Source organism: Dendropsophus ebraccatus, chromosome 1, assembly GCF_027789765.1.
Source record: "Dendropsophus ebraccatus isolate aDenEbr1 chromosome 1, aDenEbr1.pat, whole genome shotgun sequence".
Taxonomy (NCBI): domain Eukaryota; kingdom Metazoa; phylum Chordata; class Amphibia; order Anura; family Hylidae; genus Dendropsophus; species Dendropsophus ebraccatus.
The window spans coordinates 66,710,346-66,736,418 of NC_091454.1; the positions used below are offsets into that span (position 1 = coordinate 66,710,346).

The 26,073-nt window shown below is 43.3% G+C and overlaps 1 protein-coding gene across 6 annotated transcripts in view; it reads right to left on the reverse strand.

The window, feature by feature from the left end:
- The window catches only part of CREBRF (CREB3 regulatory factor), a 31,378-nt gene extending 6,184 nt beyond the window's left edge, over nt 1-25,194 (reverse strand). The window contains exons 1-8 of one of the 6 annotated variants that reach the window (XM_069972205.1): nt 25,068-25,194; nt 11,554-11,743; nt 8,155-8,280; nt 6,964-8,047; nt 5,494-5,688; nt 4,673-4,862; nt 1,918-1,991; nt 1,610-1,732 (exon numbers count right to left, since the gene is read on the reverse strand). In XM_069972205.1, the coding sequence (XP_069828306.1) occupies nt 1,610-1,732; nt 1,918-1,991; nt 4,673-4,862; nt 5,494-5,688; nt 6,964-8,047; nt 8,155-8,280; nt 11,554-11,664 (1,903 nt within the window). In that variant the 5' untranslated portion in view covers nt 11,665-11,743; nt 25,068-25,194. Of the gene's footprint in view, nt 1-1,609; nt 1,733-1,917; nt 1,992-4,672; nt 4,863-5,493; nt 5,689-6,963; nt 8,048-8,154; nt 8,281-11,553; nt 11,744-18,154; nt 18,174-19,624; nt 19,710-19,755; nt 19,879-23,874; nt 23,985-24,262; nt 24,321-25,067 lie in introns of those variants that run through there. The other 5 variants (XM_069972231.1, XM_069972240.1, XM_069972215.1 and 2 more) reach the window with 5 other exon arrangements.
- Between the last annotated feature and the right edge of the window lie 879 nt (nt 25,195-26,073).

The following is a 26,073-nucleotide window of genomic DNA, read 5'->3' on the forward strand; positions in this document are numbered from 1 at the left end:
TGTTTTAGTGTCATTTTGGTTGGTGGTGTGCCCCAGGATTTTTTAAGTATAAAAAGTGTGCCGCGGCTCAAAAAAGGTTGAAAATCACTGCCCTAAACGACCCTGGACGTAGGGTTACGTCATGGAAGTTTGTCCCCAGACGACCCATGACGTAACTACGTCCTGGGTGTTTCTCCCGCTATGAAGGTGGGGGCCGGAGGTGGAAGTTGGGTCCGGCTGCAGTGAGCAGCCGGGACCTCACCGGTAATGACACGCTGCATCGATCGCGCTGCCGCGTGTCATTAACCCCTTAAACGCCGCGACCGCAGCGTTTTAGTGTAAGTGACAGGGGGAGTCCCCTGTCACTTACCAATCGGGACCCCCGCAGTCCCGATCGTTGAAACGGACCACCGGAGGTCTCTGACCTGCCTCCGTGCGGTCCGATCGGCGATCTGCTACACTGAGCCTGTACAGGCAGGCTCAATGAGCAGATCGCCGATAACACTGATCAATGCTATGCCTATGGCATAGCAATCATCAGCGTAGAAATCAAACTAGTGTATGTAAAAGTCCCCCAAAGGGACTTCAAATGTGTAAAAAAAAAAAAAAAAGTTCAAAACACTATTACACTACCCCAAAACCCCTCCCCCAATAAAAGTTGAAATAACCCCCCTATCCCATTATATAAATAAAACATATAAAAATAAATAAATAGATAAACATATAATATACCGTAGCGTGCGTAATTGTCCGATCTATTAAAATATAACAAGCGTCATTGTGATCGGTGAACGGCGTACAGGAAAAGAGGGAAAAAAGTGCGCAGATTACCGATTTTAGGTTACATTATATATTAAAAAAAAAATCAATAAAAAGTGATCAAAACGTCCGATCTTCACAAATATGGTATTAATAAAAACTAGAAATCATGGCGGAAAAAATGACACCCCATACAGCCCCGTAGGTGAAAAAATAAAACCGTTATAAGCGTCACAATAGGCCCATTTTATTAATATTTAATTGCCAAAAAAAAGGATTTCATAAAAAAAAAAATACATATATATCATTAGAGAATCTGTGTAACCTGCATATGGATGTGTTCGGGCTGACCTATAGAATAATAGTATTATGTTGCTGTTACCATATAGTGTATTACGTAGACACAGGAACCCCCCAAACGTTACCATATTGCATTCTTTTTTACGATTTCACCTATTTATATCTTCATAAATAATATATTTGGAATTCCATCATACATGTTATGGTAAAATGAATGACGCCTTTACAAAGTACAACTATTCCTGTAAAAAACAAGCACTTACATGGCTTGTAGATAGAAAACTGAGAGTGCTAGAGCTCTTAGAAAGGGGGGAGGGAAAAACGAAAACACTAAGTTGAAAATTTGTGCGGTCCACTGGGTCATTTTGGGCCTGGTCCTCAAAGGGTTAAACCCTACTGCATAAAGACATGCTGACAGTTTAGTGTCTGATTTCATATAATGTGAATGACGACTATTAAAGCAACTGTAAAGGCCAATATCCAGAACATAACTGTATTCTACAGGCGACATCAGCCAGCCTGCAGGTAATAGATGAGGTGCTGGGTAAAATGTAAAAATATAGAAACATACCAAGTGTATCCTTTATAAGGATATCCAGTTTCTGTTCCATGCTTGCTGACCATTCTTCCCATGGAATCTGCATACGGGTCATGATTTCTTGCTTGATTGAATTGATCACAAAAAGCAAATTATCTGAAATTAAGTGCATTAGAAATATAAGAGATAGTGCTATAGGTCTGTTATTTGAACTGTTTGACATATACACAGTTATCAACACCAGCAGAGAGATTATTCAGAATATGACATATAATGTTACAAACTAAATTTCTTACAAATTTGTGCATTAGTCAGACAGGTTCCCTTTTTTACGAACTTACCATATTCTGTATTCAGGCCCCACAGCTTTACTTTATTAGCTTCGTATTGTGCCTTTTTCTTTAGCCGACAAGCTCTGTATTACAAAGATAAGGAAAATCTGTCAAGAAAATTCTTCAGTCTTATCACAAATGAATTCAAGAAATGTCAGAAAGGTCAGAAAACATTGCTCCACACTCTGAGAACATTGTGGCATAGTGTACATTCTGTAGATTGCATCCTAAACAGCAGGAAGCCACATACAGACACATGACCAGAACAGCAGAAAAGGGGCTCAGCATGGGGGAGGGGGGCACCCCTATATATCGATGTATAGGGAGCTCTTTCCTTTAGTCATGTTCTTCACACACACAGCTTTCAGAGGCACATTTTGGGGGTATCCATTCTAGTGACTGTAAGGGTCCAAGCTGTGAGGTCCCACAACAATAATTTACCCCACATCTTGTGGACAGGTGACACATGTCTTTTCTGGGCAAACCCATTCAAACCCTTCTACTTAAAGCATGTATTCTCCCTTAAACACTATGTTATTACTGTTATATTGATATTAAACATTGAGTAACAAATACATCCTGTATGTTGATGCACAGTACATTCACTATTATGCTGGTTACCACTGGAAATAGAATAAAATTCACCAAAATTAGATGAGCTGACCTAGGTAAAGGGGTTAAAGCATTACTTTTATATGTGTATAAAAAAGACCCCTCCTCTCTTTATCAATGATATATGTTAAAGGGGTCAAATCAAAAGTGAACAAGAGTACAATAAGGGTCCCCGTACACTTTAGAAGAGAAAGATTTAAGGGTAGTGAATTCTGACAGCCTTAAAGGCGTTATCCAGCCAAAAATCTTTTTCCTTCAAATCAACTGGTGTCAGAAAGTTATATAGATTTGTAATTTACTTCTATTAAAAAAGCTGCTGTATGTCCTGCAGGAAGTGTTGTTTTTTTTTCAGTCTGACACAGTGCTCTCTGCTGACATCTCTGGCCGAGACAGGAACTCTGTCTCGGTTTTCTATAAATCCCCATAGAAAACCGCTCCTGCTCTGGACAGTTCCTGTCTCGGCCAGAGATGTCAGCAGAGAGCACTGTGTCAGACTGAAAATAAAACATTTCCTGCATGACATATAGCAGCTAATAAGTATGAAAAGACTTGAGATTTTTTAATAGAAGTAAATTACAAATCTATATAACTTTCTGACACCAGTTAAAGGGGTAGTGTGGCGGTAAACAATTATTCACAGAATAACACACATTACAAAGTTATACAACTTTGTAATGTATGTTATGTCTGTGAATCGCCCCCTTCCCGTGTCCCCCCCCCCGCACATGTACCCGGAAGTGTGATGCATTATTATTACCTGATCCGTGTCACGCATGTCCTCCATCTTGTGCCAGGACGTCATCTTCGGACGGGCGGCCGAATCGCTGCCGCCGTCCCTGATGCCGGCCCCCCTCTGCCGCGTCATAACTGTGCTCAGCCGCGACTGGCTGAGTACAGTTATGCTCCGCCAATCGTGGCTGAGCATCTGATGACGCTGCAGAAGGCGGCCGGCACTAGGGACGGTCGGAGCGGTTCGGCCGCCCGTCCGAAGATGACGTCCTGGCACAAGATGGCGGACATGCACGACACGGATCAGCTGATGTATAATGCACCACACTTCCGGGTACATGTGCGGGGGTGGTGGGACACGGGAAGGGGGCGATTCACAGACATAACATACATTACAAAGTTGTATAACTTTGTAATGTGTGTTATTCTGTGAATAATTTCAAAGCGCCGCACTACCCCTTTAATTTGAAAGAAAAAGCTTTTCTCTGGACAACCCTTTTAAGATTAGTCACTAGGAAAGGTAGGACTCAGGCCACACAGTGAACAGAGTTTGTCTTCATTCATTGTGTAGTGGGGTCAATGTGTAACTGCAGCTCAAGTCCCACTCAACTGAATAGGAGCTAAGCTTTTGATTAGCGAGCATGCTGGATGTCACCACCCCCCCTGATCAGTCACTGATTAGCTATCCTTTTGTCTGGAAAAACCTTTTCAAAGCCCAAATAAGATTTATAAGGGAAGTGTTTTTAATAGTAAAAAAACAAAAAAACAAGAACATGGCACAATCTGGGGTTAGTTGGTGAGAGATCATAAACAATAAAACATTACTTTACTGAAAGAGTAATAGATGCTTGGAACAAACTTCCAGTGGTTAATAAATCTACAGTAACGAACGTAAAACCTGCCTGGGATAAACATACTGTATATCTATCCTAAGTTATTAAGAAAGGAAATACTAAAAGGGCAGACTAGAACCAAGTGGTCTTTTTCTGCTGACAATCTTTTAGGTTTCTGTATAGTATAACACCGATTTTCCTAGAATGTAAATGGCAGCAGCAAGCTGTACACATTGGGCAACCAAGACTCATGGATGTTAGCACTAACAACTGCTGAAAAATTAAGACAAGTAAAGGTTGTATTTTAGGAACTAAACAATGTCTTTACAAAATAACTTTTATGGAGATTAGGTTTATAGGAAACAGGTACAATTGTTTTCAAAGGAGAGACTTTCAACACCTCCGATGCTATAACATAGTATTATTTCCTACCATTTAGCGACTGCATAGAAACTGCTTTTTCCATTCATATTGAGACGCAGTGTTCTACATTTGCATTTATATTGCCTCTGTTCCACAGAAATGGCGTGTGCCGTTCTTTCTCTGAAGCAGCGTCATAATGAATCACCATAGGATATGCAGAGAATTACCTGGAAGCCAGTTTGTTTTTTTCCTTTCGAGAGCGAGGTCGTGCAGTCACAGGAAGCTCAGATACAGGCGTCAGGTCACTGATCACTTTGTTCAGTTTACGCAGCTCCCCTCCAATCTGTAAGAGTTTCTTGGGGTTGGGAGTAAGGTCTTCCACATCTGTTCTACGAGACTTCTTCACAGTGTATTTGCCTGTCAACAAAGCATTCAAGTGTAATGCCAGGAGACCAGTCAGTAAATAAAGATGACAAACAAAATCTTCAAAGATGATTATAGTTAGCAAGGGATACTGGCAGGTGTACTTGTGTCTAAGCATAGACAGGAGATATGTCACCAATGTCCGATCAGTAAAGTGGCAACAGCACTAGGAACATGACAAGCCAGTTTAGTCACCTAATATTAAAATGGACCCACCATGTGGTCTCCAAAGAAAGCTATAGCTAAAGAAAAGTGGCATGTACTTTTTCCTATTGCTCCTACTTCCTTCCTATCCAAGAGATATGCAACCTATGTTTCTAATGAAATAATCCATTTAAGTGTGGCATGCATTAAAGAAATGAGCAGCAATGAATACAGGCGATTGCCAAATACAGAGAATGGACAGGTTGGATGCTGAGCCTTCTAGTCCTTGGCTTACAGAGATAAGAGAAAACAAAGTCAAATGTCTCCCTGTCTCCCTGCAGGGCTCATCCGAACATAACGGAGCATAAAAAGTGATGTAAAGCCACTTTCATACTGCATGCTGTTTACCCGACAGAGACCAAGCTAGGGTACCTTTTTGCTTTTGCAATATGGAATGGCGCAGTCCAAAAATAATACTTACCATGATGCAAGCCATTTTTCTGATACATATTACTAGGCAGCGTGTCTCTATTCCACTCAGATGGTCTCAGCATTGCTTCTTGTTGAGCAGGGGTCAGCTGCTCACTGTATTCCCAAAAGTATCGCCGCTTTCCTCGCTTTCTTGATGACACCGCAGTTATCCCTTTTAAGTCGTCCACTGAATCATTTTCATAACCTAAAACAAAGCATATAATATAAGTAGGAAACATACCCAAATATCAGGGGTTAGTGGTTACCTCTCACGACACACAAAGTGAGCCCCTAGAGCAGGGTTGGGGAACCTTCAGCCCTCTAGCTGTTGCAAAACTTCAATTCCCATCATACCTGGACAGCCAAAGGCTGTCCAGAATGATGGCAGTTGCAGTTTTGCAACAGCCGGAGGTCCGAAGGTTCCCTATCCCTGCTCTAGAAAATCATATGTAGAGATGAGCCAACTTACAGTAAGTTTGCGTGAATCCAAACTATTGGCTGCAAGTACATTTTCCAGGCAGACCTCGAGATTCATTCATTGTTGAATGAGAAAGGCTGAGAAAGTCAAATGCACGTTCGCTCATCATGTTACACACCGCTCTAATCATGTTACACACCCTGACTATTAAAGTTTTCCCTCTGGACTTTTAAATTCTAGTTTCTATGGTGCATTTTACAGTATAGTTCCTTAAAGTGATATTCTGGCCCTAGAGTGAAAATTATTAGCTACCTGCTTTCAAGACAAGCACTCAGGAGTAGGACCTGCTTCTGGGTGTTTGTCTCTGAATCGAGGAGAGATTAAGGGAACAAAAACAGACAAACAGGAATGGTGGTGGTGGGGCTTAGCTAGTTTTGATCATCCTCTCCCCCGAGCAGTATATTAGTTTTTTACCCCTCTAACACTGTAGGACTGCAGGGGAAAGTGCTGTATACATTTATATTGTATCTTCTTATGTGGCACAAGGGCCTTTGGGCTTCCACAAGTATCAGCACCTTGTGCACCTGCCAACACTACTACTAAACCTACTTAGTTTCCAGAAAATCGTACAACTTTAATGAGTTATCCATCTCTAAAAATGCTCCCCTACCACGGAACAGGGCATAACAAACTAATCATGGAAGATCCTCACTGACAGCAAGAAACTGTACCTGCGAATAAATGATGCCCACTGTGTGTGCTCCACTGATTCTGGTAACATTTTGATTTGTCCACTCATTTTGACACAGGTATGCAGTTAAAATGGATAAAAATATATTAGGGGACATTAATAAAAGGTATACCCCTGGTGTATGCCATGGAGAAGGAGCAGATTCGCCCCTTCTCCCTGGTTTACATCAGCCATATCCCCGGCAAGGCCTCCTCCCACACCTGATTTACCATGGCAGAAGTCTCCAGCTATATCGTACTAAACTTCAAATCCCCCATGTCAGTGTACAATATTAATTGCTAATTTTTTTTTAATGTTTTTAAAACTATTACCTGGTTCAGAGAAGGTGTCACTGATATCATCTTTATCATCCTCAAAATCTTCTTCCTCTTCTTCTTCCTCCTCTTCCTCGTCATTTTCAGAGAGTTCATGCTCACTACCAAAACCTTCATCATGGTCTTCTTCATCTAAATCAACCTCCTCATCTTCCTCCTCTTCTTCCTCTTGTGGTACATCATTCTTAACTAGCTCTGTAAGTCCCTCTGACACAAAGAGTGAGTAGTTGTGCTCCTCCTTCTTTTGTGAGGGGTCAGACACAGAAGCTAATACAGTAACATTCCCTTCCACAGCACTCGCTGTCACCACATTCGGAGGTGGGCAAAACAGCTTTTGAGTTTCTCTGAAAGGCAAGATGGCACAGCTTTTTCGGCCTATTGAAGTCTCACCAATTGTCCTCTCCTGCTTTTTGGCCATTGCGCCACAAAAACATGTGTTCTCTTTGGCAGCGTCTAGCGCAACCACTGTGCTTGTCGGTCGGGTAGGATGTACCGTGCTGATCTTTACCTTGGCCTTTTTTACATAGTCCTTGCATTCCACATGAATATTGATTTTCTCTTCACAAGTAATATTAGTCTTTGCTGCCATCTGTGTACTTGCAGCTGCCTTAGCAGTTTTTAGGGAGCAATCAGCAGATGGCATATCGGCTGAAAAAGTCTTAGATGCGCTAACTGGAGCGGTAACCCTTCCAGATGACACTTTCTTCCCTGAAAGAAACTGAGCTTTTGCTCCTAACAATCCTTCTGTGTAACAAAAAGAGTCAACCACTGACTGTGAATCCTCACTGTTAAGCTGAGCGAGTGTGGGTGTTTTACTAATGACCTCCTCATCTTGATAGGGACTTGAAAAGTCATCCAAGCCAAGATAATCTACCTCCTTGGTTCCCCATATATCATAACTTGTAAGCTTTGTATACTTGGTTAGATCCTCACAATAGGTGTCCCACTGATCCCAGTGAGAGGATAGAGATGGACTGTTTCCCAGGATGTCCGCAAAGGAGTCCAAGGATTCCAAATCTTTGCAGTCTTCTAGCATTAAAAAGTTATCTGTTGGGCCCTGCTGGTAACCCAACTCGGGATCCTAAAGTGAAAACATAAACCCATCTGTTAGAATCAGACTTACCCAATGGCAGATTACTAGTAGTAAAGCAGGCGGACCCCCAGCATAGTATAATGACTGTAACTTACCAATTCATACATGAAGTCTGGGTCTGAGCTGCTCGCCAGAAGTTCTGTGCTCATTAAAGTCTGCTCAGCAAATGCTGGACTGCGAAAAGCGTCCCCAAAAGGAGGATCCATTCCACTAACACTTGGCTAAAGAAAGGATATAAAAAATATAAACAGTGTCAATAATACAAGCAAACCACAACCAAAAGTACTACAACATTTTTTCCAATAACATGGGGTAATATGGTTGTATATAAATGACAATATATGTAATGTCTTGAGTTCAATGCATAAGCCTTGGAACTAGTCAGTGTCTTGGAATGTTTATTGCAGTTGAGGATGTGCTGGACCATGATTTATAGTTCTTTAATAGTTTTATAGTTCATTAATCAGGCCGATTCTGCAGATTATCTCAGTGTAATAAATGATCAGCCGATTACAATTTTCATCAGCTGATCATGTCTTTTGGTCCTGACTAAAAAATCATCAGCCAAAGATTGCACATTGTTACGTGTAGTATCGATGCGTGGCTGACGGCTGATGAATATATAAAGTATATACATACCTGTCCACGTTCCCCGGTACCTTCCTGGCTTCTGCCTGCAGTCAATAGTGGAACTTCAGAGCCAGACTTTGAAGTGAGAGGCCAGGCCAATGACTGGCCAAGACTAGACCAGGCCATGGTCAGTGGTTGGCTGAGCGGCCTGTCACTTCAGAGACCGGCTCTGCAGTTCTCCCGGAGAATGCAGGCAGAAGTTAAGAAGACACCGAGGAACATATATATGGAGAGGTATCGGTTGAGAAATGGAGGGAACACATGCCATATTTATCTGACAAAGCTTATGAGGAAATGTTAGAGTCACACATGTCAGTGTCCCCCTCCATAAATAATAGACTTACACAACTCTATATAATTCACCAGAGCTATCTGACCCCTGTCCGCCTCCACAAAATGGGCAAGATCCCATCCCCTTCATGCCCTAAATGTTTGTTCACCCCAGCAGGATTCTGGCACATGGTCTGGGAATGCCCACGTTTGTAGGAGTTCTGGAGGGAGGTGGTATCACTCCTCACAACTTTATGCCTGATCCAGGTGCCCCTGGACCCGACAGTGTGCCTATTTGGAATACTCAGCGAGGAGGTGTGGACCCGCCATGTAGTGATCTTCCTCAGGGAAACCTTATTCTTGACTAGAAAAGCAATTGCTCTCAAATGGATAGACAAACGACCCCCCACATTGGTAATGTGGATAAACCTGGTAAATACGACAGTATCCTACGAACGTATTGTATACAAAAATAGGAAATGCCCCAAAAAGTTTGGGAAAATCTGGGACTTATGGGTACAGTCACCCAGTACTTTAATTTCTGCATCAGATTTGCCTATGTGTCCGTGATGGAGATCGTGCATGGTGGGGAAATACCTCCTGAATTGTAATACCTAGACTACTGTATACGGATGTGCCTCTGTCGTTTTAACTGTGCCCAGCTTGGTGTGCCCCATATGTACCCTAACGTTTACTTGTCGACTTTCTTTCCTTTGTTGATTACTTATTGTTGTCTCGGTTGTGCTTGTACCTTGCATCTTAATGTATATGATTTTGTGTATTGTTTTATATTGCACATGTCCCTTTTGTAAGATATACTATACACTCTCAATAAAACGAGTTAAAAATAAATATATGGAGAGGTAATGTATATATTTATTATTTTAGGGGCTGCACAAACATCGCTATGTCCTTGCAGTACGATAGTCAAGCCATGTAATGAGCACTGATGTAGCAGATCGATGCTCGTTTACTAAACTGATATGGCCCTAAGAAAGTATAACTCTCACGCTATTTGTGTATATGGAAACCCCTGTAAATCACAGCTGGTGGGTTAGGTAGAAGCCAGCTGTGGTCACCAATGACTTTTATAACCAATTCTTCTGAACCCTGCAGCATTGCAGAGTGTTTCATGCACTGTATAAATAAGGGAGTCTGTTTTATGCTGCCTATGGTTGAGCCAACAGTAAACACAGATTGCTTTTAAATCAATAGTCAACTGCTTCATGCAGAATTGTTAACAAAGGTTAATGCTCTTTAAACATACCGCAAAGGTAAAAGAAAAAAAAAAAAGAAGAAAACTGACACTTACTGCATACAGAGTATGAAAGTAATTGTAACCTAGTTAGTACAGATAAGCCCAACTACAGCATGCTCAAATTTGATTGTTCGTCATTTGATTACTGGTGGCTGAAGTTGGATGCAGCCCTGGGGAGTCCAGAAAAGAGCCTATGGCTGGATCCACGTTTTCCAGGCAGCCTTAGGGCTGCATATAACTTTTTCAGCCACCAAATCAAATGGCAAATGATCAGGTTCAATCGCCATACGATTATCATTACTTACTGATATATATATATGCATACACATACGTACGTATGTGTATATATATATATATATATATAGAGGCAGGGGCGTAGCTAGGATTCATGGGGCCCCATAGCAAAAAAAAAATTTGTACAGGGCCCCATGAATCCTGTATGCTTCCCCCCCACACACACTGGCACCATTAACGTATATACAGATACGCCACTGACATACACACATATATACACTATAATGTGATTACACTAGTGCTGATGTATACACCATGAGTAGACTGTACACAGGGAAATTATCTCAGTGTAATAAGAAATACTCAACCAGAAATAAAAGAAAATGCTGCAGATATTAATGGTGGGTTCTTTTATTAGAGCCTAGCATTAATAGAAGTTGCTGCAGAACATCTTTGGGAGCAAACCTGTCAATCACTTGAGACACTACTGACATACACAAACAAACACACATATATACCAGTGTTACAGACACTACTGACATACACACACACAACCACAGATACATACACATACTGACATATAAATATATACACAGATACACATATATACATATATACCCACAGATACATACATACACTCACTGACACACATACACAGCACTTACAGCTCCCAGGCTTGCCCCCTCCTCCTCCTGTAGTCCGGGCTGATCTTCACATAGAAGTATTGAGGACCTTTGGGTCATGTGATCATAAGGTCCTTCATCCCTCTCCTGTGCCGTGCAGGATCTGGTAGGTCCTGCTCCTCTGTGGCGGGTCCCTCTTCCTCTCTGGACCCCAGGGGGAGCGGGGTACAGTGGTCGGCTGTCAGTGCCATACAGTACCTACCATGAAGGCAAAGCAGACTTCCTTGGGCCCCCTTCCTGCAGGGGCCCCATAGCAGTCGCCTTCCCTGCCTTCATGGTAGCTACGCCACTGTATATAGGCTTTATTCACACAAAAACATCACATAGATAATTTTATAGGTTCAAAATTACATGACACAACAATTGTACTTGAAGAATCATCAAACCTCTGGCAAGTGTACAGAGCGCTAACAACTCACCTGAGGCATTTCAAAGTCAGGCTCTTCCAGACTCAGCCCTAAATGTGTGTTCTTAGTCTCCAAAGACCTTCTAAGCAGCTTCTCTTTTTCACTATCAAGGAAAGTATACATACACTGAAGAATAGTGCTTTACAAGACAGGACAAGGAAATCACAGGCACTACATCCAGAGCCTGTTTCACACACAGATCCTAAAAGAAAATGTGAAAAAATAAACATGATAAGAAGTCTGTTACAGGCTTTCTTCAAGTATTCTTTGGTGAGGAATTACTCCATAGCTCACAACACAACAGGCAACATCAACTGTGAAGGAAAAGGGATCTGCTGCAGTGGCACCATTAGGTGTATATGCATGCCCAATGTCCGGAGGTGGCATATGAACCAGGCAGTAGCCGGCTGTTTTCAGAAGAAACATGCAAAAAATATGCAGAAACATGCTCAACACACAAGAAACAGGCCCTCACATAGGTATATCATGAAAAGATAGACAATTTTTTTCCCCTATCTGTATAGCTTATAGAGAGTTGTCAATGACCGAGAAGGACCACCCACATGACTTAAAGAATAATGGAACAAATCACAGCAATCACTGAGCTCAGAGAGACCAGTGAAAAAATTCCAATAAAGTACTCAATCAAGAGTCTCCATTGATGCTTCCTAAAAATTTAAGTGAAAAAATCTGAAAAAAAAAAAATTGATTGAGTACTTCATTTGAATTTTTCACTAATCTCCCTGAGCTCAGTGATTGCTGTGATTTGTTGGTCTACTTTTCATTGCCCCCTCTAGCCAGAAACCTGCTCCACACCGACGAGGGGCAAATACCCAGAAACAGCTGTCCGTGGATGGATGCCTGGCTTGGTAACCCTTGTCATGTCGCGATACTCGCAACAGTTAGACTTTGACACAGTGACATGTGACACCAGTAGATAGAGGAGACAATAGAAGCTCCCTGTGAAACAACCTCTTCAGAGGTCATGGACTATGCTCACAAATGTTTCACATTTATTTCAAGGGGACAGACTGACTATTGTTGTCTATGTTTGTCAGTCTTGCTGTAAAGCAGATCACTAAACGCTGTTAAAAATACAGTCAAAAAATAGAAACAGATTAGAATAAGAGACCATGTTTAGTATCTGACCCTAATCAGTAAAAGAAAATGTAGGTGATACATTCCCTATAACTCAGCATAAGTGAGGTTTATATAAGTGACTAATTATCCTGAAACTTTTCACACAAAATCTATACACTGTATCAATCGGTTCAGCCTCTCCTGCTCTATAACATAATGTCTACACATTAGACAGCATTTTTAAAGCTTCACCTTTAAGGCTACGTGCACACTGAGCAAAAGTGGTGGAATTCCGCCAGCCTCCCTGTCATAATGACAGTCTATGGGAGGTCAGTGCGCCTTCTCTCTCTGCGCTGAAGAATGAATGAGGGTGTATAATATGTAAGGACTTTAAAGGGGTTATCAAGCACTACAAAAACATGGCCACTTTTCACCCTCTCGTCTCCAGTTCAGGTGTGGTTTGCAAATAAGCTCAATCTACTTAAATGGAGTTTATACACCCCCCCCAATCTGGAGACAAGAGAGGGGGAAAAGTGGCCATGTTTTTGTAGCACTGGATAAACCCTTTAAGCACATGTCAAAACAAGAATTTAAGGGCTACAGTCAGGACTTCGATATCATATTGAAGCATTTTGGGGGGAATTTATTAGGGCTTGCATGCCAGTTTTATGGCATAAAAAGTCACACATTTAAACACAAGCCTCAATTTGCAACTTTCTAAATTCCCTACTTGTCTTTTTATTTAGGGCCAGTTCACACTGAGAAAACACGGCGCAATTCCTTCTCCTCTCCGCTCAAAGAATGAACATGTCCATTATTTGAGCGGAGAGCGGCAGTAGTGGACAGGCGCACGCTCTCCCATTCACTCAAAGCAGGACACGGAGCACGGTGGGATTCCGCGGCAGCGAGAATCCTCAGTGTCGGCAGGGAGAATGCTCAGTGTGAACCGGCCCTTACATTGGGCTCACGGCTCTAGCTGTAATACTCAGGCCCAGTAGTGATTCGATATAAGGAAGCAGGATGAAGAGCCTTACTTCCTGGTTCCTGCAAGTGACATAAGAGGAAAAATCACAGCCTGTTACCGTCACCTCTTCCCCTTACAGTATCTACTCACACTCCATTCACGTTCTATAGGACCTATAGAGACAGGCAAGCACACGATAGACCGTGGCCCAGATTTACCAATCTGTCAGAGCCAAGAATCAGACACATGCAGCTCATTCTAAGAAACGGAGGCTGAGCTGTGACTGGTTGCCGTCTCTCTATCACAGATATATGAACCTGGGCCTGTGTCTTCATGTATAATCTGTTTTTCCTGTGATACTTATCTGTATTCCTAGGATATGTTATACTCTATATATGAATGCTACTAGAATAGCTGTGACAGTGTCACAATATATTTAGTGCTAGACCACTTTCTATTGTGATGACCTTCTCTATCTGTAGGATTACAATAATATTCACAGTGGTTGTTTATACACTATTGTAATTCTGTCATAAAAGGGACTTCTGAAATTCCCCATAAACTACAGTAACATGGAACCAGACCAGCAGATGGTCCGAATGTATGAATGCAGCCTTAAAATGTCACTGTCGTTACAACTTTCAAAATCTAAATGAACAGTAGATGTGATATAAAGCAAGTTTTCAATAAACATTCATTTATTTTTTTAGTTATCATGGAAAACACAGCACTTCCTATTTTCTGACTTTTTTTCCCCTCAAAAAACAGGAAACATTCAGAAAACAGGAAGTCTTGTGTATCCCAGGCCATGTGAGTGCTCACAGAGAGAAGGCGGTCATGTGATTGATGGACACACTGAGCCGTGCCGGAATTCCTGTGTTTAATCTGTTTATTTTTTGTTTTGTTTTTTTTCAACCAGCACGTCAGAAAATCTTTCTTCAGGAGACTGGACCTGGATTTCTGGTAAGTACAGCTTTGTTTTACAGCCTGATAACAACAAAAAATAATGAATGAATATTACAGACTTGCTTTATATCACATCTACTGTTGATTTACATTTTGAGGCTGCGCGTTCACACTACGTATATTTCAGTCAGTATATGTATATTTCAGTCAGTATTGCAACCAAAACCAGGAGTGGATTAAAAACACAGAAAGGATCTGTCCACACAATAGTGAAATTGAGTGGATGGCCGCCATTTAATGACAAAAATTTGCTGAAATAATGGCAGTTATTTACCGTTATATGGCGGCCATCCACTCAATTACAACATTGCGTGGACAGATCCTTTCTGTGTTTTTAATCCACTCCTGGTTTTGGTTGCAATACTGACTGAAATATACTGACTGAAATATACATAGTGTAAACACAGCCTGAAAGTTATAACGACAGGTACACTTTAACTTTAAGTTACATCCAACTTCTGCAGCCATCAGTAATCAAATGTGGCATGCTTGGGTTCGGACAAACCAAAGTGTGTTTGAGGTTCACTCATCTCTAGTCAAACTCCCAGAGCCTAGCACCATGATTTGCAATAGATTTTCACCCGTTTAACCATTTAATGAAATGCACAGATAAACAACCAGATAGCAAACCCCCTGCATCCTAGGAATGGTGAAGCATTTTTAAGTAAAAACACCTCAAGCTATAAAACCATACAAAAACTTTTTTTGTGCACTGACCACTGGTCTTTTAACCAAAGGTTAATCTTCAACACAGTATCACTACCTAGACAACAGTATTTATCAAACCAGTCTTTTCTGTAACAGTGTCAAGTTTAGGTTGCAAAACCTTTCCCTCTGGATTACACAACCTTTCAGACTCCTGACAAACAGAACATTTAGAAACTATGAATGCCAGATTTTTGGCATAACACATTCGTCACTGCCGGCGTGACAAATTTTACTAGTGGAAAAAAACCTCCAGACATCAATGACAACTCCGTTTCTAGTACAGTGGCCAAGACTTATTCATCTCCTGAACCCAGAACTGTCTGGTTTTCCACATAGCAACACTTACTGCTCAGCTTTTATATCTTAAGCTCTGGGAAAAGGAAAGCCGAGCTGTGATTGGTCTCTACGGGCACAAACTGATGAGTAAATTTAAATTATGTCATTTGTAAAAAATTTTCGTCAGAGTCTTACAGGTCAGAAGAATGAAATGGCAGAAGTGCTAGGCAGCCCTCCTTTATAAGTCTATGGGGCTGCCTATATGGAGATGATTGACAGTAGGGAGTACAGCACGTTGTTCCCTGCTTGTTCTTCAGGGCATGGGCCTCTACATGATTAAAACAACTTTTTGTGCACTCATTTGATGCCATTATTTGTTGGCAGCACATCCCTTATTACACAGGGCAATTTGCGTCCGCCAGGCTTTTTTGACATGTTAAAACCATGCCGCTTGATCACTGGCCCCATTACACCAGTCGCTATGATGACCTGTAAGAGACTATTAAATACTTCCGACAACTTCTTTAAACTTTAAAATTAATCAATATTTACTGTGATTTTCTTGCTTTATTATAACTATATGACTAAGACCAAGTATTCATGAAGAGTAAGGGCCCTATTACACGGAACGATTATTGTGCGAAAAATCGTTATATCGTTAGAATTTAAACGATAATCGTTCTGTGTAATTGCAGACAACGATCGAAAAAACTTCGTATGTCGGTGATTTAGATCTGAACCTAAAATTATTGTTCGCTAATCGTTCCCAAGTTCCACATTTTTTCACTAATCGTTCAGTGTAATTGCACATTGTTCATTGTTTTGCTGGGAATACAAGGAGTAAACGATCATAGTAACTATCGAAGCAAACCACTATCGTTCTGTGTAATATGGTGAACGATTTCAGGTTAACGATAAACAATCTCATGAGGCGTTAAAAATCGCTCCGTGTAATGCAATATAAGGTTTAAAATTATATATATATATATATATATATATATATATATATATATATATATATATTTTCTAATAGTAAATCGAAGAATACTGCGACACTCACCAGGTATCCAAACAAGTTGCTGAATTTATTTCAAGTGAAGAAGGTGGAGGGAGACAAACAAGCAACGATCACTTTGACGATCATATGACAAAGCATATCTAGCGGAAAACAATCATAGCTATTATTATGTTGTTTGTCTCCTTCCACACTGTTCACGTAAAATAAATTTTGCAACTTGTTTGGATACCTGGTGAGTGCTGAAAAATTCTTCTATCTACTACTGGATTATTTATGGACTTTTCTGCTGTTTATTACTGCTAAGCACCTCTAGTTGGGGAGGATTACTGGCTTAAATGAGTGCCAATATTGTAGACTTCCTACTTTGCATTGTGTTTAAACAAAACAGAATTTCAATGGTTTTTTTTAGACACTTTGTAGACATTACTGCACCCCTTGTATGTCAAAAGTTATTGATTCCACTGGGTCCCATAGCTGGGGAGAGGACACAGAAGCAGGGCCATCCACTCCCCAGCTGCTGAAGGCAGCACCACTTTAGGTCTTCAGGTCAGGTGTGGTTTGCAATTAATGGGGTTGTCCAGCGAAAAACGTTTTCTTTAAAAAAAATCTGGTACCAGAAAGTTATACAGATTTGTAATTTACTACTATTAAAAAATCTCAAGTCTTCCCATAGTTATTAGCTACTATATGTCATGCAGAAAATGTTTTATTTTCAGTCTGACACAGTGCTCTCTGCTGACGTCTCTGGACAACCCCTTTAAGCTCCATTCACTTCAATAGAACTGAGTTACAAATCCAGTCACCTGGGCTCAGAGGTACACATGACTAGTCAAGGCTCTCTGTCTGTCAACAATCAATGCAGGGATTATTGACAGGCAGAGAAACTCATTAGTGGCCTCTCTGCCTGTCAATCATTCCCGCACTGCATGCTGACAGGCCATGTCTCTGCTACACACAGATGTCTAGTTGCACCCCCCCTCCCAGCCTTGTGCAGTATAATAGAACATCTTGTCCCCCTTTGTAAGGCCACTGCTGCAGCTGCCAATGGTATGCTCCGCGAGCTACACGGTAGATCTATACTGTGCTGCATGGAACAATTGTGCATATTGGTTCCCTTTAAATAAAAATGATGACCTCAATTCTCAAGAATACACAGTTGGGGAGAGCAAAAAATAAATGAAACGCATATGTATTTATTTTTACTGCATTCACAAATTTAAATGCTGGACAAATAACATGGTTTCCATAGTAAGGGTATGTTAACACTGAGCAAATGGGGCAGATTTCCACGGCAGAACTCTCCGCCGCAGAATCCTGTCTGCTTTAGTGTCAGGCGGCATTTCTATGGGATGGCTCACGAGCCACCACTCTCTGCTCAATGAATTGACATGTTAATTCTTTGAGCGAAGAGCAGAGGCGCGCAAGGCCTCCCATAGAGATGCCGTCTGACACTGAAGCAGGCGGAGTTCCGCCTTATTTGCTCAGTGTGAACATATGCTAAGGGTCATTATGAATGTAGAAGTACCAACCATATGTACTTGTTTTTAATGCCTTTTATTTTTTTGCATAATCCTGCAATCCTATACAACAGTCTAATATACCTGTAAGTGTAAAATAGCTTATTTGGTCCCTTTTCAGGGCTCAAAAGGAATAAACATCAAGCAAACTAGCAGATCTGCTTTAGGCCCCTGGCTGCCATGGCAACCAGCAATAACTCAGGTACTGACCTCACTAAGTACATAGATGCTTCACTATGAGTAAATGATCACCAGGATGGGCTTTAAATTTATTTACCCCTTAAACAATTGGGACCTAAGATGACTATGTAGTTGGTGTCTGTGTGAGGTCTACCAGCGCAGCTTTTGTTACAAACTATTCACTGTAATAGAGGGTTAAAGGGGTTATTCAGTGCTACAAAAGCATGGCCACTTTCTTTCAGAGACAACACGACTCTTGTCTCCAGTTCAGGTTTGGTTTTCAATTAAAGAGGGTGTACCACCCAGTACATCCTTTTTAACCTGAACCCCATTCTAAGCAAGCCGCGTCATACAGGGGAGGCAATTCCCTCCCACTGGGGGCGGCCCGGCCGACCTCCAGTACTTCAGCACCAGCCGGTACCGCTTGATCGAACGGCGCAGTGCACGGAAACCGGCGGTGGTCCGAAAAACGGACCGCGGCACCGGCGCCGATCGATCCGTGGGTTCAGGTTAAAGAGGTGGTACATTCTCTTTAAGCTCTATTTACTTCAATGGAACTGAGCAGCAAAACCCCGCCCAAGCTGGAGACAAGAGTGGGGCTGTCTCTGGAAGAAAGTGGCCATGTTTTTGTAGTGCTGGATAACCCCTTTAAGGAGACGGTTGAAGTTAAAGTGTCTAATAGAGTGTTGTGTTATTGATACAATCACTTACAAACATTCATGAAGACTTAGGGTGGTATTACACGGGCTGACTAGGGCCCGATTAACGATATAAACGAGCGCCAAACTGCTAGATCGGCGCTCGTTCACTGGGCCTATTCCACGGCCCAACAATCGTTTAGCCAGGGCTGTAGGGACATCGTTACAGATGTCCTTGCAACCCTTGTTTTATACATAACCTATCCAGGCCTTCTCCTTCTTCCGGGCCCGCGCAGCAGCATCAGCTTCGGAGCGGCCTGTCAGTGCAGACAGGCCGCTCCGAAGCTGCTGCCGCGCGGGATCGGGAGAAGAAGAAGACCTGCAGCCTGGTGAGGTAAAGTATGATATTTTCAAATTGTTGGTCGCCCGCCATGCTGCTATTCCATGTAGCGATGTGCGGGTTTTTAGGTTTGAACCTAAATGAACGATCAGCCGATGACAACAATCATCGGCTGATCGTTCTCTATTCCACGGAGCGATAATCGGCCAAATTGGGCCGATTCATCCGATTATCGCTCCATGGAATAGGCCCCTTACAATGACATTTAATTAGCTACGTCATTTCCATGTCTATACTGACTGGAAGTATACCAGAGAGCAGGACTGACACTACAAATGCTTTTTCAATTCAATGAGAGAAGTATACAATATCCTATTGGCCATGCAGTTGTACAACCTGAAATACAGTATAGACAATAAGGCCTGGTTCCCACATTCAGCCTGAGGCATAACAACTGTGAGGACAGATTCGGTGTTGCCCATGGAAACCAATGAGTTGGTTGCTGTGGAGACTATGGAAATACATACTGACTACAGCTGTGCTTTTCAGTCATGTGATGACGTAGTTGTGCAAATTTCTCTCAGTCATAAAAGATAATCTGTCAGCTTTTAGTGAATTTTGTAAGCAGGGCCCTCGCCTCAAAGGGCCCAGATTTATTATTCGGTCAGAGACAAAAACTGGAGTGACTTACCCACAGCAACCAATCAGAGCTTAGCTTTCTATCACAAAGAGCTGTGATTGGTTACTATAGGCAAATCACTTCTAGGCTTGGACAGATTGCCAAATTTCTGTATTCTGAATAGCTGGTTGCAATATGATTTCAGATTTTGTCTATATATTTATTATGAAGTGCTAACAAATATGCTGGTACTATTTATGTGTATAAATGAATTAATAACAGAGTAGAGAAGGTATTTTCCTCTTGTACAGAAATTCACACAACATACATTTCTACTTTCTAGAATGGTTGTTTTATGGGAAATGTGGGTATTTAAAGTGGCATTATGATTCCTCACCCAATCGGCGTGCAGTAGCTCCTGCCACCTGGAGTTCATGTAACTATGGATACGACCATGCTGCTTCCGCTCAGCGCACAAGCACTTTTCTGGTCCAATAGGGCTTGTGCATGGAAACTTTTGGCAGCAGGAGCTATGCCAATTAGGTGATGAATCATAGCAGGTACACTTTAATGACATGTCTGGAGATCCAACTGGTGCTTCCCCCCTGCAAGGTGCTGCCCTAGCCACCGGACCACAGTGCCTAGTGGTAAATACAGACCAGGGTCCTCTGAGGCTAGAGTCACAGAAATTTTCATTGCTACCATCACATAACCCAACAGCAGTACTGCAGCAAAACCGAAGCCCCCCCAATCAGAAAACAATGGCATATACTAATGGTATGACATGATTTTCTGTGAAGGTAATAACCCCCAAAATGGCTTGGTGTCATCAGAGTAGCGGCCGGTGAGTGCACATTATTTTAATCCAGACTGGTAGTTTTGTTTTTAAATGGCTGCCGCTTCCAGTCCCCACTTGTCATTGCTTCCTTCCTGATCCTGTAGCATCAGCACCACAGAAACTGCCCCACTAAGAAAGTTAGTGACTGAAGCAGGACAGTGCTTTAATTGGCCGAGTGGAGCAGTTCCTGTGGAGGCAACACAGAGCAGTAATATTGCAACCCCAGCAATATATAAAACTATTTTGTTGGGCCTTGGGCAACCCCTTTAAAAAATTACAGGAAAGAAAGCCCTGAAATCCATCTGCAAGATTTTTTTTTTTTATTACTACATTATGAATCTATGTTGCACAGATACATAGTACAAAACTTCTAGACTCCCACTGGCCCTATTTCACAGAACGAATATCGGCCGTAATCGTTCCGTGGAATAGAGTGCAACGATCGATGTCGGCTGATCGTTGCAGTCGCTTGTTTTTCAACATGTTGAAAAACAAGCGACTGATATAGCAGCGATCTGCTGCCGTCGCTCCGTTGAATAGGAGCGTCGGCAGCAGACGCTGCTATATCCTATGAGCTGCCCGGACGATCAGCGATCACCCGGGCAGCCCCCCGCAGCCCCTCCCACACTCACCCGCTTGCTGCTGCTGCGAGGAATAGCGGCGGCAGCAAGCGGGGAACGAGGAGCAAACGAGCGCTGACATCGCTCGTTTGCTCCTCTATGACGACAACATTCAATCTGAAGTAATGGGAGAGAACCAAATAGAAGTCAAAAGTTTTAAAATATTTGAGGCTGAAAAAAAAGACTAAATCAATAAATTTAAAAATGCAAATAAACTGGAAATAGGAAACACTGGTACGACTCAAGCTGACACTGTTCTGTAGATAGTATATGTTTGTAAAACTAAGAGAAATAGAAGACACCGGGGGTGAACGTAGTGTGATACTGCAACTGAAAGCTTAATTGCAGGCATAAAAGCCGCTAACCTGGGGTGGTCGTGCTACGAACGCGACACTGCCAATCACTTGATCAGATACTGCCTCATGCAGCCAGTCCACGGGGTTGGGGCAACCCCGTAGGAGATTCAAGCACGGAAGCAGGCTAGAGGCACAGCCGTGCCGAAGATCCGGGACTCCTGGCGCTGGACGGCAGAAAGTACTCACTACTGTAACGATGGGAGTCGTAGTAGTAGATAAACAGTATATTTTATTACTGGCCTCTTCGTCAGATTGGTATATTACCGATCTGACGTAGAGGCCACGCCTCGAAGCACGTTATCTGTGTAATAACATCTACTGTTTATCCACTACTACGACTCCCATCGTTACAGTAGTGACTACTTTCTGCTGACCAGCGCCACAAGTCCCGTATGTCCAGCCTGCTTCCCTGCTTAGATGTTTGTAATACTGTCGCTATTGATCATACTGTAGCAAGCGCTGATAATAAGCCACAGGTTGGGGCCTATTGGCTTTTACTGTACCAGTTTCCCACCTTAACAGATTTTTGTGTTTCCACATATGTGTTTAAACACTGTGGAATTAAAGGGGTAGTGCAGCGTTTTATTTAGTGAATAAATATTACACACATTACAAAAAAAACAACCTAACCAGCTTTTCACATTGGCGTTATCCTGTATGTTACAACAGAACCCATGGCGCAGTATTAGGCTATGTTCGCACAATGTAAAAATAAGTGCAAATAACCTTAATAATCACCATCATTTTGCCACAACTGCCAATATTAACATTGTTTGCACTTATTTTAACATTTTGTGAACATACCCTTAAAACTATCAAATTGGGACATTAATGGTAGCCGATGAACCACACTAACTTATAATAGATTCGTAAGTAATGTCCATTGTTTTGCTGGGAAGACCAGTGCCACGTGCCAGGCTGTTCTCCCTATCATATCTGACATAGGCTCTAAACCTTCAGCCCTCCAGCTGTTGCAAAACTATGACTCCCATCATAACTGTAGTAGAAGGATAATCCCGGCACTCACCAATGCTTTAGTGTTCTTTAGTGTTCTTTTATTAAAGTATCACATAGTACAGGTACAAACAGGAATACGCAGCGTTTTGGCTCGGGGCCTTCATCAGCTCACAGATAAGCTGATGAAGGCCACGAGCCGTAACGCAGCGTCCTCCTGTTTGTACCTGTACTACAGTGGTACCTCGGCTCTCGAACTTAATTGGTTCCGGAAGGCAGTTTGAGAACCAAGCAGTTTGAAAACCGAGCAGTGTCTTCCCATAGGAAATAATGTAAATGTGATTAATTGGTTCCAGCAGCCACCAATAATTACCTACAATACTCATTTATTACACTGATAAGTGCTCAGTATAATCACTACAGTACAGAACAGCACTATACTGTACAGGACAGTAAACATAAGAAATGTTCATCAGAACCAGCAATTATAGTACAGTAGTCACCAACTCCTCACTCATCCTTTACTGTATAGCGCCCCCCCCCATCCCATCCAAGCACTGTAATGTATGGGAGATAGTGGTGCACTGCCTGTACTACTACTGCACTGTATATGCACTCCAGCAGTCTTATACAGCACTGTACTGTATGTGAAGCCTCACCACTGCTTAACTCGCCAGGTACAACCCACCACCCACGCTCGCAAAAACGTTCGAAAAACGAGCAAAGTTCGATTGCCAAACACTACTTCTGGGTAAATTTTCGTTCGAATACCAAGCAGTTCGAGTTCCAAAATGTTCGAAAAACGAGGTATTACTGTATGTGATACTTTAATAAAAGAACACTAAAGCATTGGTGAGTGCCAGGATCATCCTTCTACTATTCACTGGGACCAGTTACGACCATGAGCACCACCCCAATACAGTGTGCCGTCCTATTCCAGTAACACTATCCCATCATAACTGGGCAGCCAAAGCCATATCTTTGGCTGCTCAGGTATGATGGGAATTGAAGTTTTCACCTGAAAGTTCACCATCACTGGTCTAAACACTAGTGTGAGCATAGTGTTACACAGGTACTCTCTAACGGAAGCATTGCTTCTAGGGGAGACCATCATACTAGAGGCCCGCATAGAGTGACACGCCAAGTGCCGCTGTAACAGTTCACAGATTTGACAAGAACATGGGGCCTTATAGCTACAAATGTAACCAAACTACTGCTTAGCAGAAAAAAGATATTATATACTTTCATAATACACTTACTTTACTATTACAGCAGACTTGTGATCCCCAGCCTGTGGCGCTTCAGGTTTTGGAAAGCAGGGCATAATGGGAACTGTAGTTCTATAACAGCTGGAGCGCCACAAGCTGAGGAACCCCGCTCTAGATGCCCCTTCACATGAGCACATTCCCCCAGTAAGTGTACGTTCCCATATGGCAGAACACGCTGCAGATTTTCCCAATTATCTTCACTAGGAAAGACAAAACCTGCAAAACAGCAAATCTGTAGCCGATCTGCGAGGTGTGAACACAGCCCAGCACAGTGACCTGCTTTAATAACAACAGAAAACTAAAGCAAAGCAATGCATGATGTTCCCTGTTAGTGCAGCTAGCTGTCAGTCACCTTGCCCATGCCCAGCACTGCACATACCCTCTAGGCTCAGCCAGCACCTGGAGTCATGGGAACACCACAGGAAGTTGGGCCCTGCAGACTAGGCACATAGTAAGGGCAGCAGCCCGGGGTGAGGAGGGTGCCCAGCAGGGCTGCACTAGACCCGGAGACACCTAGCCACCAGCTCTGCATACACACCCCTTTCTGCTGTACACAGCCAACATGGCCTCAGCTCCAGCTAGGACGCAGCCTAACCCGACGTCATAGCCAAGGCTCAAGCTGATTGGATAGTGGATTTGCTGTCAGGGATCTCATTGGTCGGTGACCGCTGTCACTCAGCCACCCTCTTCCTTACAGCAAAGCTGCTGTGAGGCGACACATAAACAATCTCCTGCTCCATTCAATGCGAGGGGCGGGAGGGAGAGCCGCGGCGGCCGCCTCCTCCCCTACAGCATCTCGGCAAACTTGGGGCCAGGAGCAGGAGCTGGCAACCGGTTATGTAAAAGAGGAGGCCCCGCCCCCGGAGCTCACACCCCCCTGGACATACAGAGCCCTCTACCCAGCAACACACCCCCTGCACGGCCATCACTCCATGTAAACAACAGGCCCGGAGGAGCCCCGCATCGGCTGCCCCAGCGTGTGAGTGTCAGTGTGTAGAGGTCACCATCCCGGGTAGCGCCTGCTCTCGCCCACGGCCACTGCACAGTGAATGGGGCACCACGCCCCCCTGACTCCAGCCGCCTCCCGCCGTGCCCGCAGGCAGTCCCGGTACAGGAGCCACCCCGGGCACTCCGCTGCCACATGCCCCGCACACACTAGTGAGCACTGCGCCCCCTGCTCTCACCCGTCACCGGAGGCGGTCACACCGTGCGGAGTGCGCCCTGTCAGCCGTCCATCCGCAGCCGCCGCCGCTCAGCCCCTCGGACGGTCTCCATGCTTTCTGCTTTGTTTTGTTTATTTCCTTCCTGACGGGTTCCCGGAAAGCGCGTGACTCCTCGCCCACGTGACCACCCGGACAACCAATCACCGCCGCTTGGTACCTGAGTCTGACCAATCAGCGCTGCAGCTGTCAGGGGTGGAAATATAGGCAGGGAGGGGTGGGAGAGGGGGTAAGTGGAGCCGAGTCCTGAGCAGGAAGAGAGGGCAGCAGTGAGCCGGGGGGGTTACTATCCCTGCCCTGCCTTGTGCCCCTAGCACCCCTACATACCATGTGCCGGGCATGTGTCCCCATCAGCCCCCGGGCACAGGGAGGTGTGCCCACAGGAGACACCCGTCCTGTCTTATAGCCACTGTACTGTGCCTCAGCCAGGGGGCGTCCTGCACACGGCTGACATACGTGCTGTCAGTGTGTGCAGAGCGGGGAATCCCTCCGTGGGAGGGCTCACCATTCATTCATTTACATGGCGAGGAGGGGGCTCCATTGTGGAGAATGGGAGATGTCTCTAGAAGCGCTGGTGCTGGGTACTGACTGCTCTGTGCCCGCCCTGCTGCCCAAGCCTAGCTGCCTGCACATTACACACACAGCATACATACACATTACGCACACAGCATACATGCACATTACACACACAGCATACATACACATTACGCACACAGCATACATGCACATTACACACACAGCATACATGCACATTACACACACACACAGCATACATACACATTACACACACACAGCATACATGCACATTACACACACAGCATACATACACATTACACACACACACACACAGTATACATACACATTACACACACAGCATACATACACATTACACACACAGCATACATACACATTACACACACACACACACACACATTACACACACAGCATACATGCACATTACACACACAGC